At 60.2% G+C, this 21,745-nt stretch overlaps 1 protein-coding gene across 1 annotated transcript; it reads left to right on the plus strand.

Annotated features, from left to right (window-relative positions):
* The first annotated feature begins 14 nt into the window (after positions 1-14).
* CRLF2 (cytokine receptor like factor 2) lies at positions 15-20,011 on the plus strand. The gene is made up of 8 exons (XM_037511719.1): positions 15-98; positions 13,992-14,110; positions 15,054-15,217; positions 15,939-16,105; positions 17,165-17,321; positions 18,998-19,112; positions 19,497-19,581; positions 19,751-20,011. Exons 1-8 carry the CDS (start codon positions 15-17, stop codon positions 20,009-20,011), a joined length of 1,152 nt encoding a protein of 383 aa, XP_037367616.1.
* Positions 20,012-21,745: the final 1,734 nt, after the last annotated feature.

Consider the following 21,745-nt stretch of genomic DNA (forward strand, 5'->3'; position numbering starts at 1 on the left):
TTCGGGTGATCGTGATGGTGGTGGTGGTGCCGATGGTGTTGGTGATGGTGCTTGTGATGATGGTGCTGGCGATGGTGATGGTGCTGCTGCTGCTGATGGTGATGATGGTGATGGTGATGGTGGTGATGGTGGTGCTGCTGATGGTGGTGGTGGTGATGGTGGTGATGGTGATGGTGGTGATGCTGATGCTGATGATGGTGATGATGGTGGTGGTGATGTTGGTGGGGAGGGCCATGGTGGTCAGGATGACGATTATGATGATGGTGGCGATGAATATGGTGATGATGATGGTGATGGTGGTGATGGTGGTGGTGAAGACGGTGCTGCTGATGATGGTGGTGATGGTGGCGGTGCTGATGGTGGTGGTGTTGATGGTGATGGTGGTGGTGATTCTGGTGATGATGACAGAGGTGATGGTGGTGATTGTGATGGTGATGATGGTGATTGTGGTGATGATGGTGATGGTGATGAAGCTGGTGGTGATGGTGGTGACGATGGTAATGATGGTGCTGATGGTGACGAAGCTGGTGGTGATGATGATGGTGGTGGTGTTGATGATGATGATGGTGTTGATGGTGATGGTGATGATGATGATGGTGATGATGGTCGTGGCATTGATGGTGATGGGGGTGGTGATTGTGGTGATGATGACAGAGTTGATGGTGGTGATTGTGGTGATGATGATGGTGGTGCTGATGTGGTGATGATGGTGATGGTGGTGGTGATGATGGTGGTATTAATGGTAATGGTGATGGGGATGGTGCTGATGGTGGTGATTGTCATGATGATGGTGGTGGTGTTGATGTGGTGATGATGGTGGTGATGGTGGTGGTGGTGATGATGGTGGTGGTGATGATGGTGATGGTGGTGATGGTGATGGTGGTAATGATGGTGAGGGTGGTGATGATGATGGTGGTGGTGATGGTGATGATGGTGGTGTTAATGGTAATTGTGATGGTGGTGATGATGGTGTTGATGGTGGTGATGATGGTGTTGATGGTGGTGATGGTGATGTTGGTGGTGTGGATGGTGGTGATGATGGTGACTATGATGATGATGGTGGTGCTGGTGCTGATGGTGGTGGTGAGGATGCAGACCGATGCACCTACTCAAATGCATACACACCTGGGAATCCACCTCCCCAACAGTATGCACACGCACACGCACACACACCCCTAAGTGCCCACACACCTGCGGACGCCTTCTACCCCTCACTTGCGGGACACACTCACCTGCATAGAACACACCTGTACCATCTATCCTCACGCGTCCACTTCAGAGCCCCACACCCGCACACACACCCTCGTACTGACACCCTGCAGCTTCACAGACACGGGAGTTGCTGCGGTTTATATAGGGCGGGGTTGGGAGAGAAGAGAGAGCTGCCCGGATCCAGGCGTGGTGCGTGACCGTGTGCATACAGTGTGCGTGCACACACCTGCACATGTGTAGCTTGAGTGCGGCCATGCGCCCAGTTTCTGTGCTCGGCATGCAGGTGGGGGGACACTGGGCATAAATATAACACACCCTAGAGAGCTGTGTTCCACGCAGAGTCCAACGCACCCCCTTCCAGTGGCCCTACTGGGTGGTCCCGACACGTGGTGTCGCCGTCCAGACCCCGGCTTACCTGGAACAGCTCCGTGGCCAAGGGCTGTCCTCTGATTTCCAGTAACCCCACGCGTGGGGCTCCTGATTTCTGTTTCTTGGAAGCTCAATTTCCCCATAACGGTGAACCCCAAAAGTGCAGCCCTCACCGCTTTGTTTTCCTGGAGCTCGGCGGTGGGGACAGCACTTCCCAGAAAGGAGAAGCATCGTGTCCCCACAAAGGTCAGAACTCGACCGCCTTGTCCGCTACCTGGCTTGGGATTCTTGCCTCCAACTGTCCCCCGTTTTCTTCCTCCCTCATGCCTCTCAGAGCTTCTGAGTCTCCAAGTGTCCTTGAGGATACTGTGGCTTCTTGGGGTCCCCATGGGGTGAGCGGTCAGCAGAGGAGACTGTCCCGTTGTGGACACTCATGGCTGCCAAGACTCCAGCTCAGGAACCCCAGGATCCGCAATTCTCTGCGTCCTTCAGACCCCAAGGGGGTTGTCTAGGTGGGCGGGCGAGGCTGTGGACGGGGGGCGGCTTATTCCAGATGAGGACGCAGACCTGGCCCATGTGGTGACCCCACAGCAATGGCCTCTGTGCCCCCGGGACGGGAGGGGCCTGTGTGGACGCCCGGGAACCACACCTGTTCACGGCGTGACCCTGCCATGACCCTGCCTGCAACTGGTGGCAACGGCAACTTTCCCTGGGGCAGTCTTCGGATCCCCCCACCTTTCCCCGCATCTTGGGGTGACCAGGCTGTGCTTTCGGGATTCCGGGGGCTTCGAAGGAATCATTCTGTGCCGTGTGGCACGTGCCCCTGCAACGTTGCATCCAAATGGCCCTCAGAATAGGACCTTGTTTGGAAACGGGGGTCCCTGTGGGGGTGACGCGTGAATCACCCAAGAGGAACACCCCCAGGCCAGGGCCCTGCACCCCAAGACAGTCCTCGAGGAGACGCAGACACGGGGGAGGAGCCACGGGGACCGGAGAGGAGATGGGAGGTCTGGAGGCCCGGGAAGGGGTGTCCCTGGAGTCTGGGAGCCCCGGGAGCTTGAGGAGGCGGGAAGGGCCCCCCCTGGAGCCTGCAGGCACAGCCTGGGGACCCCTGGTGGGGAGCCCTGGGCTCAGGGTGGGCTCGGGGACTGTGGGTGGGGACCGTGGGACGGAGGCTCAGAGGCGGCCGCAAGTTCTGCTTCCGCGCACCGGCGCCGCCCGCATGTCGACACCCCGACCTGACGGCCCCACCGAGGGGCCCCGAGCCGTCCTCTCTGCCCTGGGCCGCCCCTCCCTCTCCGGCGCCCAGTGTTTGTCCAGCGCGGCCCCCTGAAACTGCTCGGTGCCGAGCACAGCGGGGGCTCCGAGCTCGAGGGGCTGAGCTCACGCCGCCCCCGGCCACCTCCGTGGGGCCCCGGCTTCCTCCCGGGGTGAGGGGGTGGCGGGTGGGGCTTCCCGTCCCACGCTGTGACTTCTGACGACACCGCGGCCGGGCGGCCCCCCTCTTCCTCGTTTTGGGGGTGTGAGCAGGTGTGTAGAGGTGGGTGGGGAGAATGGGCCAGGACAGAAGTGGGAAAAGCATCCCCCGGTTCCCACACTCCCGTGGGAGGGCGACGCCGGGGGTGGGAGTGGGGTGACACGGGCGGGGGGCAGCGGACGGGGGGGCAGTGGACACGGTGACCACCAGGGGACAGGCGCCTGCAGCCATGGTGCGTCTCCCATGCGGGCTCAGGTGGGGACAGCAAGAGATGGGCAGGACCCCCCAAAATAGAGGGTCTTGCTCCTCACTCGTCAGTACAGTTTGGGGCAACCCCAAAGACGGGCAACTGGGGGACCCCAAAGAGGGGTGTCTGGGTGACCCCAAAGAAGAGTGTCTGGGTGTCCCCGAAGAGGAGTGTCTGGTTGACCCCAGGAAGGGGCATCTGGGCAACCCTAAAGAGGGGTGCCTAGGTGGCCCCAAAGAGGAGCATCTGGGTGACCCCGAAGAGGAGTGTCTGGGTGACCCCAATGAGGAGTTTCTGGGTGACCCTAAAGATGGGTGTCTGGGTGACTCCACAGAAGTGGTGTCTGCGTGACTCCAAAGAGGGGCATCTGGGTGACCCCAAAGACAGCCACCTGTGTGACCCCCAAAGAGGGGCATCTGGGGGACTCCAAAGAGAGGCATTTGGTTGACTGGTTGACCCCAAAGAGGGGCTTCTGGGTGACCCCAAAGAGGGGCATCTGGGTGACCCCAAAGAGGGGTATCTGGTTGACCCCAAAGAAGGGGCGTCTGGGTGATCACAAAGAGGGGCGTCTGGGTGACCCCAAAGAGGGGCATCTGGGTGAACCCAAAGAGGGGCTTCTGGGTGACCCCAAAGCAGTCACCCCTCATTGACCCAAGCACAGCCTGGGGGAGCCGGGTCGACCCTCCCCTAGGGCCCGTGTCTGCTCCCCGACCCCAGCACGCGCCATCACGGTCATCGCCACGCTGGCCGCTGCATGTCCCTCTCCCACGCGTTCTCAGGCCAGCCGGGGACATGGGGGCAGCCTCTGCGTGTCGTGGGGCTCCGGTCCTGTGTCCCGGGTCAGCGCCAGGCGTGGCTGTGCTGCCCGGGGGCCAGGGGTCCATCTGTACTGCCCCACACGCCTGCGACCCCCCAACCCCAACTTCCCCGGCCCCTGCCACGTCCCTCCTGGCCACCGCGGACCAGCCTCACCGTCCAGGCACTGATTTTTCTTTGCTTTCCTTCCCCTGCTGGTCCTGTGAAGTGTCCCCTCCGGCCCTGGACACCCCAGGACGCTACGCAGGGACACGTGTCCCCAATGTGCCCCGAGCCCTGTAGGATTTCCACCTCATGGGGTCTCCACACACAGGGAATTGAGTCCAGTTTCCTTTGCTGACCCTCATGATGCCCTTGGGGTGAGTAATCCCCCAAAGCACCCGGAGGACAGGGGACCCCAATTTATTGGATGATTGTCCTTGTCCGGGGGAAACAAATGACAGAGTGGTGGGGGCAGAGGACAGAGGTCAGTGCCTTCTGCAAGAGGAAAAGGACAGTCCATCTGGGCTGCCCCTGGACAAGCTGGGTCCTTGGGGAGGTAACACAGAGGGTCAGAGAAACTGGGGACCCCACGGGTGACCCATATGGAACAGGACCCCCCCAGCAAGAGGTGGTCACGTCATCCATGGCCGGGGTGGAGATGGGCAGGCTCAGCACCTCCCAAGTGGCCACCGCTGGACACGGGACCAGAGTGAGGGAGAAAACGCACCCCTGGGTGAGCGGTCAGTGAGCCCGGAGCATGTGCTGAGATGACCTTCGGTGCGTCCAGTCCTGACCCAGGACTCTCAGCCCCTCTCTGGTTTATTCCGACTTCCTGCAGCACAGCTCAGCTCGCCTGCCCCCACATCCCCTGACCCCACGTGAGTCCTGATGGACAGTGATCCGCTCTCCTGCCCCCACATCCCCTGACCCCACGTGAGTCCTGATGGACAGTGATCCGCTCTCCTGCCCCCATGTCTCCTGACCCCACGTCACTCCTGCAGAACAGTCACAGCTCAGCTCTCCTGCCCCCACGTCCCCTGACCCCTCTTGGAGGACACGGACAGGCACGTGGGCTGCCGGCCACCTCGGGGTCCCCGTCCATTCGTCCAGCGCCGTCCCGCAGCTCCTTCTCATTCGGTCAGCTCTCCTGGGTCATGCGTCTGCTTCTGCAGCTCCGGCTGGGGATGTCCCCCCGGCTGCCCGTCCACCTCGTGGTTCTGGGCTCCTGTGCCCGCTGTCCAGAGACCCTGCTGCCCCCTGGCGCCCAGGTCCTCACTGCACCGCACAGATGGGGCCTCCACTGAGCGCTCCCCAGACCCACCTTTCAGCTCTGGGCGCTGCAAGCCAAGGAGGCCCTGCCCCCTGGTGGCTGGACAGTGTCCTCTCTGCTGCCTACAGGGAGCGGGGTGTAGTCAACCCCTGTCCCCAACGCTGGACCTTGCTCCCCTACAGAGGAGAGTGAGGACGGCCGCCTCGGGCGCTCAGCCAGGTCACCAGATCCCGGGATCCTCATGTCCCCTCTGCGTGTCCGGTCCCCACGGGCGAAGACGCCTCGTGCCTCACGGCCCAGTTGGCGGTGAACCCCACTCTCAGCACCACACCCGCCCGTGGTGTCTCAAGACCCGCAGCCACCATGGGCAGAGCTGGACGTGGCGCCGTCCCTGACCCCAGGGCGCTCCCCGCCCTGAGCTTCCCCGTCCCCGTGTGAGATTCTGGGGACGAACTGAATGCAGGGTGAGACCCACAGAGAGCAGTGTGGTTTCTGGGGGCAGCGGGAGGGGCTGCGGGGGGCGGGGGGAAGGGATGACCCCACACAAACCCTGGGGACATGAGCAGGATGCCGGTAACTCGTAGGCTGAGAAAGCCTGACTTGGCTGAAAGAACGTTCCTCCTGTCACTATCACGTGTTTACATCTGTCCGTTATCTCGCCCGCCCGCTTATCACCTCTTCCTGCCTGTCAGCTGTCACACAGGCCCTCCCTCACCCGCCACCCGTGCGCCGTGACCAGCCACCAGCCAACACCCAGTACCCATCACCCACCATCCATCCATCATGCAGCCATCATCCATCATCCATCTATCATCCATCATCCATCCATCATCCATCATCCATCCATCATCCATCCATCCTCCACCATCCATCCGTCATCCATCTGTCACCCATCATCCATCATCCATCCATCACCCATCCATCATCTTCCATCCATCCATCATCCATCCATCATCCTCCATCCATCCATCATCCATCCATCCTCCATCATCCATCCATCCATCATCCATCCATCATCATCCATCATCATCCATCCATCATCATCCATCCATCATCCATCCATCATCCATCCATCATCCATCATCCATCATCCATCCATCATCATCCATCCATCATCCATCCATCATCCATCCATCATCCATCCATCATCCATCCATCATCATCCATCCATCATCCATCCATCATCCATCCATCATCCATCATCCATCATCCATCCATCATCCATCCATCATCCATCCATCATCCTCCATCCATCCATCATCTATCCATCCTCCATCATCCATCCATCATCCATCTATCATCCATCATCCATCCATCATCATCCATCCATCATCCATCATCCATCCATCCTCCATCATCCATCCATCCATCATCCATCCATCATCATCCATCATCATCCATCCATCATCATCCATCCATCATCCATCCATCATCCATCCATCATCCATCTATCATCCATCATCCATCATCCATCCATCATCATCCATCCATCATCCATCCATCATCCATCCATCATCCTCCATCCATCCATCATCTATCCATCCTCCATCATCCATCCATCATCCATCTATCATCCATCATCCATCCATCATCATCCATCCATCATCCATCATCCATCCATCCTCCATCATCCATCCATCCATCATCCATCCATCATCATCCATCATCATCCATCCATCATCATCCATCCATCATCCATCCATCATCCATCCATCATCCATCTATCATCCATCATCCATCATCCATCCATCATCATCCATCCATCATCCAGCCATCATCCATCCATCATCCTCCATCCATCCATCATCTATCCATCCTCCATCATCCATCCATCATCCATCCATCATCCATCATCCATCCATCATCATCCATCCATCCATCTTCCATCATCCATCCATCCTTCATCCATCATCCATCCATCATCCATCATCATCCATCATCATCCATCATCCACCATCCATCCATCATCCATCATCACCCATCATCATTGTGCTCTCATCATCTAGTCTCTATCCTCGCTCCCTCCCTCTCTCCCTCTCCCCCTGCAGAACGTGGGCTCCCACAGGTTACGGATTCCTCTGTCCCTGGACAGACCTCCTTTCCGCCCGCCCCGATGAGGACAGCATGAATATGGTCTCATCGCCCATCACGAGAGGCCCTCGCCAGGGTCTGGGGCCCTGTGCACAGCAGCTCCCCGAGCTGTCCCTCTTTGTCCCCACATCACCCCACCCGGAGCCGCTGCTGTGTGTCCAGCGCCCGGGGCACAGTGATCACTGCTGTCTGGTCCACTCCTCCAGGCACAGGCTTCTGCTCAGCCTCCTCGTTGAGCCTGAGACCACGGCAGACGCAGCGATTCGCGTCACAGGATCTGTGAGCTTCCCTTGCCGCCGCAGCTCTGCTGTCCTTGGCCCAGCTCTGAAGTCCTGACTCTGGGGAAAGTTTCTGGGTGGGAAGCGCTGCGGTGCGTCACATCCAAGGGATGGGGTTCGCCACGTGGGTGGAAGCGCATCCCACTTCCCCAGCCTCCTCCGTTGAAGGGGCCGAGCCTGCCTGCGTGCCAGCGGCTCCCCCCCCCAGCAATCTCTGCCAGCATCACAGCATCACAGCATCACAGCAGGACTTCCCCGGGAACTCGCTGCCGCCCCCTCCTCGCCGTCCAGGGGTGGATGATTCATGCCTGGAGCCACAGACTCTCAGGCAGCCCTGCTAGGCTCCCGCCCACTTGGTGAGAGGCGGACCCGGCTTCGCCCGGTGCCCCTGTATGTCCAGCTGACAGCCCCAGAGACCTCGGTGGGCAGGAGAGCTGCAGGGGTCTCCTGACCTCATGCTCACAGGCCCCGTGGGGCGCAGGATCCCCCAGACCATGAGGACCCGGCCGTGGGACACCAGAGTCTCACAGCCTTCTGGGGAGGGCAAGAGATTGTCAGCACAGAGATCGAGCCACGCTGTTCCTGTTTACGGTCATCTTGTGATACGAGGCCCGGCTGTTTCCTGAAGTCATTTCCTATGTTCTGTCTTTTGTGAGAGGGGGGACCTCTGCCTGCTAGTCACAGAGCGGGAGCTCCGCCGACAGGGAGGTCCGGCCCGCTCTGCTCCCCGCTCCAAGAATGAGGCGGGTCTTCCCCAGCTGGACAGCCTTGTGCCTGCTGGCTGACCTCATGGCTCCGGGGATAACTCCGGGGTCAGGTAAGCGAGGCTGGGGGTGTCCGTGTCCCAGCAGGATCTGGGGAGACTGAAGTGTCCTTTGAGGTAACCTCTTCTCTCTCTCTGTGTCTCTCTGTCTCTCTCTCTGCCCTCTATCTGCTTCCCTCTCACTTATCTATGTATCTACCCATCCATCATCTGTCATCCACCAGCCATCATGCATCCATTAACCATCATCCATTCATCATCCATCATCCATGCATCCTCCATCATCCATCATCCATCCATCCATCATCCATCATCCATCCATCATCCATCCATCATCCATCATCCATCCATCATCCATCATCCATCCATCATCCATCCATCATCCATCATCCATTATCCATCCATCATCCATCATCCATCCTTCATCCATCATCCATCATCCATCCATCATCCATCATCATCCATCCATCATCCATCATCATCCATCCATCATCCATCATCCCTGATCCTTTCATCATTCATCATCCATCCATCCTCCATCATCCATCCATCATCCATCCATCAACCATCAACCATGATCCATCCATCAACTATCATCCATCCATTATCCATCCATCCATCATCCATCATCCATCCATCATCCATTGTCCATCCATCCTCCATCCATCTTCCATCCATCATCCATCTATCCTCATCCATCATCCGCCATCATCCATCCATCATCCATCATCATCCACCATCCATCTATCCTCCATCCCTCCATCCATCCATGATCATCCATCACCCATCATCCACCCATCATCCATCCACTCTCTCCCTCTCTCTCTGTCCCCTCTTGCAGCCACGCTGCTCTCTACAAAAGTTACCAGGAGCTGGCAGGAGTGTCCTCATCTCTCCAAACCTGGGTCAGCTGCTGCTAAGAGTTTCGTTCTCGGTGGATGTCGGGATCAGACTAGCAAGGCAAAACCTAACTGAGGCCCGTGTGCCGAGCGTGCGGCTTGTGTCTGTGTGTTCTGTCCCCAACATGGCTGGAGGCTTTGTTCCCATGGTAACTCACCTTTGGGGGTGATCCAGGCTCATCCTGAACCCCCCGTCGAGACCCGCACAAGGGTTGACACCTGTGTCCTGGCTCACCTGTCCTCTGGGCCTGGCCGCTGGGGTTCCCGGGAAGTTCTTGCCACCTGCCGGCCCTGTAGTCAGCCGTGTTAGAAAGTGCCAGGCGGGGCGAAGCCGTGTCCGGCAGGGATGGTGCCCACAGCTCTGAGTTGAGTCTGTGGCTCGGGGAGGGGACACATGTGGACACTGAGGGACACTGATGGGTCGTGACCGGAGGCTCAAGCCCATTTCTGAGCCTGCGTGGAAGGCCGTGGACCCTCCCCTGCAGCCTGGGGGGTGCGTTTGGGAGGCCCCCCACTCACGCTTGCGCAGAGCAGGTGAGGCAGCCGGGTGCTGTGGGTCTCCCCAGCCGCCAGCCCTGGGCCCCGGCCCCGTTCTGCACACTCAGGCCAGTCCCCCGCCTGACCCAGGGGTCCTGCTGGCCCCAGAGCACGGCCTGTGTGTGGGGTCCTGCTGCCCTGCCCCCCCAATCTTTGGCGTTCGGACTGAAAGAGGCAGCTCAGGCCTGTCTGGATCCCCGCCGGAGTCGCCGTGGGCAGGGAGGGGCGAGGCCGGTACCGGCTCCACCGAGGCTTCTAGCAACTTCCTAGAGAGCGTGGGCCCTGCGGTGTGGGGTGTGGGCGGCCCGGCCCTTCCGGGACCTCGCCCCTGCGGCCAGTGAGGCTGGGGCCGGGAGCCCTGCCTGTGGTTGTGGGGGGTCAGCTAGGACGCACCCCCCAGATGCTGGGCTGGGCTGTGGCTTCTCTGTCCCCCACATGGCCCGAGGCCCCCAGCGAGGGCTGAGGACTGTCCACTGGCCTAATCCTGAGCCGCGGACAGCTGGAGGCCCCTGTGGTCCTGCACAGATGCACAGAGCGGCGTCCCCACGTGGGCGGACTGGGCGGTGGGAGCCCGTGTGGCCAGCTTTGCATTCTTCTTGCTTAATTGCATGCTGGGGTTAGCGTTTCAGCTGCATGGACGTAGAGCTGGAGAGAGGGGACAGCAGGGGACAGCAGGGGAGCCCACGCGGGGCTCCCGGCTCCTCCCAGGGACAGGCATCTCTGCCCTGACCCTACAAGGCCACTGGGCAGTGTCCCTGGAGGCTGGGCTTTGCACCCGCCAAGGAAAAGGGGGGTGTTTGGGCTCCCTGAGCCCCAGGAGGGGGATGAGGCCAGCGCGGGCCCCCCACCCTGCATCCACCCCCAGCTGCCCGGCAGGACCCGCCGTCCCTGGGCGCCTGTCGTTGGCGGGAGCTGAGCCCGCGCAGCAGGAAACCCTCGTGCGGAGCCCGGAGGCCCGGCGGGGGCGCGGTTGCCAATCAGACCTGCCATCGCCCGAGTTCCTGCCGTGTCTCTGCTTTTCTGAGAAAACACAGGAACGGGGAGTCCAGGGGGAGGCCCCGGCTCAGGTGCCGGCCGGCGCTGCCGCCAGGGGCTGCCCCGACTTCCAGGCCCCCGTCCTGGGGTCCCCGAGACAGGGCGTGACTCTGGGGGTCGGAGCCAGACCCGCCGACCCCTTGGAGCGCAGAATCGGGGTTTTTAGCCGCGCCACACGCGGGCCCCGCGTCACCGTGGCTTTCGGGAAGTTCCTGTGCCCTGAATGGAGACCCGTCCCCTCAGGCTCCCCAGCCCCACACCCGGGTCCACTCCCTGGCCGTGCACTGGCGGCCTCGGCATTTCCTGGGCCGGCCCCCGCCCCGTGTGGCTTGCTGGGTCCGCTGCACCCCCCCGACCACCATGTGGCCAGACCCCGGCTCGGTCCCGACTGCCGGAGCTCCTGTTCCTGGCCAAGTAATATTCCCCGCGCTCTCGGCCTCCAGAACAGACTCGGCATCGCCCGTTCTCTAGAGTCCAGGCTGCCGTGTGTTCTCCGCTCAGACACCCGGATGAGTCAGTGAGATTCGCTTCAAGCCCTGGGGGTGCTGCACCCCCAGTCTGCAGAGGAGGCTGACTTGGGTGGTTAGTGCTAGGGAGTTTCCTAAAGGAGCCCCCTCCTGGCAGGCCCCTCATCAAGTGAAAATGATTAGCAAGAGCAAAGAGGAGTTTAAGAGTGTGGACCGGGAACCCCCAGAGGATGGGGGGCAGGTTCTGTGGGCCCCCCACAAAGAGGCATCCGTGGAGAAGTCACAGGACGGGGGAACTGAGAGGCTTCACATGCACCTCCCAGAAAGACCTTTGGGTCTTTCCGCCTCTGCGGGGGGCACCCCATCCCCGAGACGGTTCCTGCTTTCAGGGGGAACAGGCAGGGCGAGGGAGAGGAAGTGTCTGACCTCAGCACCAAGCGGGCCCAGGCGGTCACGGCCTCTTGGATTCCAGGCGGTCACCGGCTCCCGGCACAACGGGGCACAGCCTGGCCGGGCTGAGCGTCACCAGAAAGTCCTGGCTTTCGATTACATTTGAGAGCAGCAAAAAAGAAGTTGCTCGACCTCCCCCAAATTACCATAAAATCCCAATCATGGAGAAGGCGCCGTCTCCCCCCTCTTGAGTGTGTGTCTGGTTGGGGCTACACGGCCTACACCCGCGCTCCCCGGGGCCACCGCCCTCTGCAGAAGTGCTCACTTGAACCTCCCGTGCCCTCCCGCCCTGGCCCCAGGGTTTTCTGTCTCTGTGGGGGTGATGGCTCCACGGACCTCACAGAAGTGCAATCAATTTGGTTGGTTCTTGGGGTCGTCTCAAGGCACTTGCCCTGTCTCCCTCTGGCTCAAGGATGGGGACTCTGAACCACAGCAGGCATAAGAGGGTGTCTTTCTGGGCAAAGGTGCCCCACAAAGGTCAATGAATCTATCCGTCATCCATCCATCTTCCATCCTTCCAACATCATCCATCCATTCTCCATCCATCCTCCATCATCCATCCATGATCCATGATCGATCCATCATGCATCCTCCATCCATCCTCCATCCATCCTCCATCCATCATCCATCCATCATCCACCATTCATCCATCATCCATCATCCATCATCCATCATCCATCCATCCCCCTCCATCCATCCATCATCATCCATCATCCTCCATCCATCCATCATCCATCCATCATCCTCCATCCATCCATCCATCATCCATCCATCATCCATCATCCATCCATCCTCCATCCATCATCCATCCATCATCCATCCATCATCCACCATTCATCCATCATCCATCATCATCCATCATCCATCATCCATCCATCCCCCTCCATCCATCCATCATCATCCATCATCCTCCATCCATCCATCATCCATCCATCACCCTCCATCCATCCATCCATCATCCATCCATCCAGCCATCCATCCATCCATCCATCCATCCATCATCCATCCATCATCCTCCATCCATCATCCATCCATCATCCATCCATCATCCACCATTCATCCATCATCCATCATCCATCCATCACCCTCCATCCATCCATCATCATCCATCATCCTCCATCCATCCATCATCCATCCATCATCCTCCATCCATCATCCACCATCCATCATCCATCCATCCATCCATTGTCCATCCATCCATCATCCATCCATCCATCATCCATCTATTCACCATCATCCATCATCCATCCATCCTCCATCCATCATCCATCCATCATCCACCATTCATCCATCATCCATCATCATCCATCATCCATCATCCATCCATCCCCCTCCATCCATCCATCATCATCCATCATCCTCCATCCATCCATCATCCATCCATCACCCTCCATCCATCCATCCATCATCCATCCATCCAGCCATCCATCCATCCATCCATCATCCATCCATCATCATCCATCCATCATCCATCCATCCATCCATTGTCCATCCATCCATCATCCATCCATCCATCATCCATCTATTCACCATCATCCATCATCCATCCATCGTCCATCCATCCATCCATCACCCATCCATCATCCATCATCCTTCCATGATCCACCATCCATCCACCATGCAGCCATCATCCATCATCCATCCACCTGTCCATCCATCCATTACCCATCCATCATCTAACCCACCTTCCCACCGATCCATCATCCATCATCCATCCATCCATCATCCATTGTCCATCCACCATCCATCATCCATCATCCATCCATCATCATCCATCATCCATCCACCTGTCCATCCATCCATCACCCACCCATCATCTAACCCACCTTCCCACTGATCCATCATCCACCATCATCCATCCATTCATCCATGGCCCATGATCCATCATCCATCCATCATCCTCCCCCCACTGACTTGTGCTCATCACCTGTTGCTGCTGAATGTGGCTCTGAAGGCCCGAGGCCCTCAGATGCCCTTCATGGACCCCGAGCTCCCCGATACAGTCACGACCAGCTTGTGTGTGACCATCCTGGCCTTAGACCATCTTCCGTGCGCGTTTAAAGCATCAGCCTCGTGGCCCTGGCCGTGCCGTCTGCAGCCCACGTCTCCCCCAGCACAGGCCCTGAAGCTGGAGATCGTCAACCTCAACTACGAGACCGTGCGGCTCACGTGGTACCCCAGCGCCATGTCCGCGGCCAACCTGACCGTCTTCTTCTCGTAAGTGGCTGCGGGCAGACGGGCGGCCGGGCCCGCACTCGGGGTGACTCCTGTGGGCAGCAGGAGGCCAGAAAGGGAAGGTGTGAGAGCTGAGGGCACCCACGTGGGTTCCCGGGAGCCGGAGGTCTCCCCACAACCGCAGCCACAGGTCCCAGCCTGCTGAGCCGAAGCTGGCAAGGCCCGCCCCAAACCTCAGAGTCGTACAGGAAACTCCCCGGGGCCGTCAGCTCCCCCGCTAGGGTCTTGCAACCTGGACCTGCCCAGCTGGGGCCCCGGGAGCTGCAGGAGGCGGGACGGGACCCCCCGGAGCCGGGGCGTCCTGGGACTCCTGGTGCGGACCCCTGGCTCAGGCCGGGGAGGGCAGGCTGGGACGTCTGCCTCCAGGTGACCTGTGCCGAGGGGCCGGCCTGGGCGCCCCAGGACCAGAGCTAGTCGGGACGGGTGTGTCCAAGGAGCAGGCGGCTTCGGGGAGCAGGAGCAGCGCGAGAGGCGGGGATCCCCCGCCGCTGCTGGCACAGGAGACAACGCGCCGGGCCACGCGGCAACGCCAGGCTCATGGGAAGAGACAGCAGGCTGGACTCTCCAGGGTGTCGCCCGCTAAACCCCTTGGCCTTTGGGGCTTGGGCTCTGGGTGCTAAAGGGGCCCCGCCCCCACGCACGCACGGGAGGGTTGAGTCGCCAGGACAGGAGCGGGGGGGGCAGAGCTGGGCAAGGAAGTGGGGACCAGCTAGGACCCCAGATCCCCAGCCCCTCCTAAAGTCTGAGGTCCCCGGACCGTGCTCCCGGCTCTGGGGAGGCCCCAACTGCCCCCTCCGGCTCCCGGGGAGGTCCTGTGCACAGTTGGGGCGTCAGTGTCGGTGTCGGGGTGAAGGGCTTGTCGACGGAGAACGTTGGGCTGGAGCGTGGCTGCCGCGGGCCCTGCCAGCTCCCCGTGCTCCCACAGATACGGCCGCCAGGAGCCGCAGGACCCCTGTCCCCGGTACGTCCTCCAGGAGCACCTCAGGGTGGGGTGCGAGCTGCCGGCCGACGGGGACCGGATGCTCTTCCTCGCCCTGTGGAACGGGTCGGAGCGCGTCCTCACCCGGAGGGTGCTCGTCGGCTCCTACTGTGAGTGCTGGGCCCCCGTGCACGCGCGAGCCTCCCAGGGCCCCCCCCGTGCATGCACGAGCCTCGCGGGCCCCCCCTGTGCATGCATGAGCCTCCCATGGTCCCCCTTTGCACCCCTGTGCACACATGAGCTTCCTGGAGCCCCCCGGCACGCACGAGCCTCCCAGGCACAGATGCTGGGCCACCACTTGACCCCCGGCGGCGGTGGCTGCAGGGAAGGCTGCCCATGAGCAAGAACCCCCTGGGGTGCACCCCGCGGTGTCCTGTGCCCCCAGGGGGGACCGTCCATCCTGCACGCAGGGCAAAACCTCTTCACTCGCTGTGACTCTGCCTCCTGAGGGCGAGGGTCTGAGGTCCAGCTGGGAGCCCCTGATGCGATAGACCAGCTGGGACAGTGGGAAGCCCCAACCGGCACCTGCTCCTGTTGGGGTGCCAGGCAGTTTAGGGGCGCACAGGCCGACCCAGAGCAGACACCCCCTCACTGGCACTGGCAACGGTTTTAGGGCTCTCCGTGTGTGGCACCGCTGCTGGGGCCTGGAGCACCGGGGAAAGGCCACTAAGTCAGGGGGACGGCACCCCGATTCTCAGGCCTGCAGGCTAGATGGAGACAGAACCCCCAATCTAAGTGTACAGGAATGGGGGCCCTGATTCCCCAGTGTGGGACCACGTACTGGAGGCGCAGGCCCTGCGCCCTCTGCTGCTCCTGGCCGGTCCTGCCCAGGGGTCACCGTCTCTCTCTCCCGCCCAGTGAAGCCCCCCGCCCCGGGGGGCCTGCGGTTCCGCTGGCGTGAGGACGCGGTGATGGTCACGTGCTCCGACCTGCCCTACGAGGGGCTCAGCTACGAGGTGCAGCTCAGGGGCACCCACGACAAAGAGTGGCAGGTGAGGGCGGCTGCTCGCGGGTGGGGGACATGCATCCCCACCTGGGGGGATGCAGAGGTTTCCGTGAAGGATCTGGCTGCGTCCGGCTGTTGGGGCCTCAGCCCCCTCCTCCATGGGGGGGATCCCCAATCTGGCCTTGGAAGACCGTCCCCTGATTAGACACAGCCCACCCAGACGGTGGATGGATAAGAGTCAGGGGGTTCCCAGTGTTGGCCACACCCAGAGGCCCTGCAGGCCGCCCGGGATCTCTGTATTTCTGCATCTCTCCACCCGCATCAGCCCCTCCAGCCCAGTCCATGGTGCTGCAAATGGCAAGGTCACCTTTTTCATAGCTGCATAGTACTCCACTGTGTACAGACCACATCCCCTGATCCACTCCTCCGCCCTTGTACCCCCACCAGCTGTCATGAGGCTTCCCTGGGGTCCGAGTCCTGCCCGATACTCACTCCCTGTCCTGGATCAGAGCAGGCCCAGGCGTGACGTGGCAGCTCCCTGCGGGCCCAACTTGCTCCTCCCGGATGAGGACAGAAGTTGGACTCTGTTTGCTTCTTGGGCGTCTGCGCTGGGGACGCCTCCTGGGGTCCTTGGCTGTGGGTCACAGGCTTTGGTGGCTGTTGAGTCATTTGCACAGTGACATCTGGACGCCAGGCCTGGCAGCCTGACCCAGGTGCCCTCCTTGTCCCTCCCACTGGAGAGAGGTGATGGCCGGTGGGGAATGCACGGGGCTGTGGGTCCAATAGTGGACGGCATGGCCGGGGCGTCCCCCTCAACCTAGGTCTAGGAGAGTCCAGGGCATCCTGGAGAGAGCAGGGACTCCCAGCACGGGGGGAGGACAGCATGGCCCAAACCCCTGGAGACTCCCTGGAGGGGGTGTCTGGAGAGGACCCTGCGTCTGGGTCAGCTGTGTCCTTCAGTGAGGGGATGTTTCTCAGAAGAAACCACGTCCATCTTGGCTGCATGGTGTGGACGCTCAGGGTCCCAGCTGGCCAGGCCAGCGGGTGGGGCGGCTGTGAGCGGGGCTGCACGGCGCTGGCTGACCCCCCCTCTCCCCGCCAGTCCCAAGAGGAGGAGGACACCTGTAATGTCACCATCGTCGGCGTGGACGCGGAGAAGTGCTACTCCTTCCGGGTCAGAGCCAAGCCGCTGCCATACGCCTATCAGGACACTGCCCAGCCCAGCGAGTGGTCAGCGGTCACGCTCCAGCAGGGTGGGCAGCTCACTGGTGAGCCCCTGGGGTGATGGTCTGGGAGCCCTGGGTCACAGCGACCTCCCCGCCTTCTCCAGAGAGGGGCTGGACAGAGGGGATGGCTGCTCTGCTGCCCGGCTGTGCTCCTCTTGGTCTGGGCTTTCATTTTTCATTTTGATTAATTCAGCAAGAATGAGAGCAAGTGCCCCTCATGTTACTCCACTGGTACCGGCAGAGATGGATGGATGACAGATAGATGGAAAATTAGCCAGGTGGAAGATTGGATGGATGGATGATGGATGGATGAAGGATGGATGGATGATGGATGATGGATGATGGATGGATGATGGATGACAGATGGATGATGGATGGATGGTGGATGATGGATGGATGAAGGATGGATGGAGGATGGAAGATGGATGATGGATGGATGATGGATGACAGATGGATGATGGATGGATGATGGATGGATGATGGATGGATGGTGGATGATGGAGGATGGATGGATGATGGGTGAATGATGGAAGATGGAGGATGGATGGATGATGGATGACAGATGGGTGATGGATGGATGGATGGATGGATGGATGGATGGATGGATGGATGATGGTGGATGATAGATAATGGATGGATGGAAGATGGATGATGGATGGATGGTGGATGATGGTGGATGATAGATAATGGATGGATGGAAGATGGATGATGGATGGATGGTGGATGATGGAGGATGGAGGATGGATGATGGATGGATGATGGGTGGATGATGGAAGTTGGAGGATGGATGGATGATGGATGATGATGGATGATGGATGGATGATGGATGGATGGATGGATGGATGGATGATGGATGATGGATGGATGGATGGATGGATGATGGATGATGGATGGATGATGGATGGATGATGGATGGATGGATGGATGGATGGATGGATGGATGGATGATGGATGGATGGAGGGTGGATGATGGATGATGGATGGATGATGGATGGATGGATGGATGGATGGATGATGGATGATGGATGATGGATGGATGATGGAAGATGGATGATGGATGGATGATAGATAATGGATGGATGGAGGATGGATGATGGATGGATGATGGATGATGGAGGATGGATGATGGATGGATGATGGATGGATGATGGATGGATGGATGGATGATGGATGGATGGATGATGGATGGATGATGGATGGATGGATGATGATGGATGGAGGATGGATGATGGATGATGGATGGATGGATGGATGGATGATGGATGATGGATGATGGATGATGATGGATGGAGGATGGATGATGAAAGAATGATGGAAGGTGGATGACAGGTAGGTAGGTAGGTAGAGGGTTGGATGGGAGGATGGACACACAGACATGCTGGCTGGCTGATGGATGGGCGGATGGATGATGGATGGCCGTGTGGGTGTGTGGGTGTTGGGTGTATGTGTGGGTGTGTGGGTGGGTGGCGCATGGATGGATTTAGGGTTTAGGATGGGCCCCTACCTGGGGGTGCAGGTGCACAAGGAAACACTCAACAGCCAGAAGCACCCCTGACTCTGTCACACCCCAGGGACCTGCGGAGACCAGGGCCCCTCACTTTCCCCAGCATCCCCCTTAAGTGCTCACTTGCTGGCCCTCACTGAGGAATACACCGAAGGGGGTTTCGGGGGGACGCCCACGGCGAGATGCCTCAGGCGCCCACTCTCTGTGGCCCCAGATGCCTGCTCCGAGGAAGACCCCCCGGTCCCGTTCCCCAAGTTTATGCTGATTTCCTGCCTGGTGGCCCTGCTCACGGTGCTCCTGCTCGCCCTGTTTCTGTGGAAGCTCCGCAGGTGAGGGGACCGGCCTCTGGACGTGCAAGTGCAGGGCGGGGGCCCCCATCCATGAAGGGGTAGGATCACCCCCATTCCTTCAGGGAGCAGAGCTGAGCCCCACAGTTCCTTCCAAGAGGCCCTCGGTTGATGTCAGTTCAGAATAATCCATGTGCCCAAGTGACATGTCTCAGGGGGCCTGTTCTGAGGATACTGGGGGGCTGTTCTGAGCATCTTGGGGGGGCTGTTCTGAGCATCCTGGGGGCCTGTTCCGAGCAACTTGGGGGTCTGTTCTGAGCATCTCAGGAGGCCGGTTCTGAATATCTTGGGGTGGGGCCTTTCTGAGCATTTGGGGGGCCTGCCCTGAGCGTCTTGGGGGCCTGTGTGAACCCACGTGCATTTCAGGGTGCAGAAGCTCCTCATCCCCAGTGTGCCCGACCCCAAGTCCAGCTTCCCGGGGCTGTTTGAGTCCCACCGCGGGGACTTCCAGGTGCGTGTTTCTGTTGTTGGGGCCGGGGGTGGGGGACGGAGGACACAGAGTCCCAGGCTCACGTCCCAGTGGACCCCCCCATTTAGGGGAACAGAACGACTCACCAGGGGGACACCCCTGATGGTCCCCCACGCAGGTATCCTGGGGTGTGACTCTCAACATCCCCCAGGAATGGATCCAGGATACCCAGAACGTGGTTCCCTGGCACAAGATGGACACCGGGGAGCAGGACGGTGGCCCCGAGGACGCCCTGGTGGTCCAGCTCAGCAAGGACGAGGCCCAGAGACCCGCAATGACCGCCCGTCCCTCGAGCCTGCAGACGGGGGTGCTCGCAGCCAGTGGGGGCCCTCAGCCCGCCCCGGGCGGGGAGCTGGTCTGTTTGGGGGACGTCACCTTCGTGATGGACAACAACGCGTACATGATGCTCTGAGGGGTGGCGTCCAGGCCACGAGGGGCCACGGCTGACCGCGCCGCCCGGGCACAGACTCAAGACCTCGCCGCAGCTTTGCAGGGAAGACCCGGCTTCAGGGCAGGACAGGGCAGGACCCCCGTGCCCAGGGGAGACTCCCCGAGAGGGCTGTGGGCGGGACAGTGGACAGTGGACAGCAGTAGAGCTCTACAGTAGAGCAGCGACCTCTGGGGGACAGTGGGGTTTCCTCGTTGGAAATGGGGAGGGGATTTCTGGGCCCTCTGGTGAGGCCGGGGGGTGCAGGACGCACCCCAACAGGGAGAGGGTGCGGACCCACGAGGCCGGCATGGGGGCCACGGAGGACCTGGGCCCCCAATGACCCCCTGCCCACGAGCACACAGGACACCTTGCATGGGGACGGTGGGCTCCCCTGGGGGACGGATTCCTCGGGGGGATTTGCTCGTAATTAGCCACGCCCCTAGTTTGGGGGGGGCTGCAAGACCCGAATCCCGCAGTTTCCAGGGCTCACCCCCTCACCAGGGCTCACCCCCCTGTCCCAGTGCTGATGTCCAGCTGGTGGGGCAGGCGGCTCCTCCTGACCACCCTCCCGGTGTGTACCGTCCTCTCCCCGAGTCCCCACAGGTGGGGGTGTCTGTCCTCACCTGCTCTTCATATGGGGACCCGTCCTGGGGTCGGGATGCCCCCCCAACCCCTCACTGTCCCTGCATCTCCTCCTGACAGCTCCAGCTCCAACACAGCCCGTCCTGGGGTTGTGAGCTCCTGAGGTTCTGGGGTCCTGGTGTCCTGATTTCCTGTGTCCTGGATTCCTGGGGTTCTGCATTCTAGGGTTTTGGGGTCTTGGATCCCTGAGGTTCTGAGTTCCTGCGGTTCTGGGGTCCTGTATTCCTAGGGTTCTGAGTTCCTCGGGTTCTGGGGTCCTGGCATCTTGAGTTCTTGGGGTTCTGGAGTCCTAGATTCCTGGGGTTCTGCATTTCTGGGGCTTAGGGGTACTGGACTCCTGGGGTTATGGGGTCCTGAGTTCCTGGTGTTCTGACTTCCTGTGCCTTGGATTCCTGGGGTTCTGCATTCCTAGGGTTCTGGGGTCCTGCATTCCTGGGTTTCTGAGTCCCTGAGGTTTTGGGGTCCTGGCATCCTGAGTTCCTAGGGTTCTGGCATCCTGAGTTCCTAGGGTTCTGGGGTCCCAGATTGCTGTGGTTCTGGGTCTTGGGGTTCTGCATTTCTGGGTTTTGGGAGTCCTGGACTCCTGGGGTTCTGGGGTCCTGGATTCCCGGGGTTCTGGGGTCCTGGTGTTCTGGGGTTTGGGTCTTGGGGTTCTGTATTCCTGGGGTTCTGGAATCCTGGATTCCTGGTGTTCTGGGGTCCTGGATTACTGTGGTTCTGGTTTTTGGGGTTCTGCATTCCTGGGGTTCTGGGGTCCTGGATTCCTGGGGTCCTGCAATCCTGGGATTCTGGGGTCCTGGGATTTCTGGGGTTCTGGACTCCTGGGATACTGGGGTCCTGAATTCCTGGGGTCCTGGGGTCCTGGATTCCTGGGGTTCTGGGGTTCTGGGGTCGGGCCCCAGCATACAGATTCCTTGGGTGACCACATAACTCAACCGGAGCCGTGACCTCCGCTGGGCCGGGTGACCCTAACAGCAAGTCTCCTTTGCAACCGCCACTCAGCGCGTGGGGTGCAGGCCCCGCCCGAGCCGGGGGTCCGCTCCGGCTGGGAGGAACCCCGAGAACCGCGGGCCC

Source organism: Talpa occidentalis, unplaced genomic scaffold (genome assembly GCF_014898055.3).
Source record: "Talpa occidentalis isolate TD23 unplaced genomic scaffold, MPIMG_talOcc4v2.1 talOcc4.15, whole genome shotgun sequence".
Lineage (NCBI taxonomy): Eukaryota > Metazoa > Chordata > Mammalia > Eulipotyphla > Talpidae > Talpa > Talpa occidentalis.

Excerpts from the sequence above, each read along its gene's own strand:
- CRLF2 (XM_037511719.1), top strand. The coding sequence starts at position 15 with ATGGTGGTGGTGGTGCCGATGGTGTTGGTGATGGTGCTTGTGATGATG. Across the intron at positions 14,111-15,053 it reads AACCTGACCGTCTTCTTCTC|ATACGGCCGCCAGGAGCCGC; the intron begins GTAAGTGGCTGC and ends GTGCTCCCACAG. Across the intron at positions 19,582-19,750 it reads CCCACCGCGGGGACTTCCAG|GAATGGATCCAGGATACCCA; the intron begins GTGCGTGTTTCT and ends AACATCCCCCAG.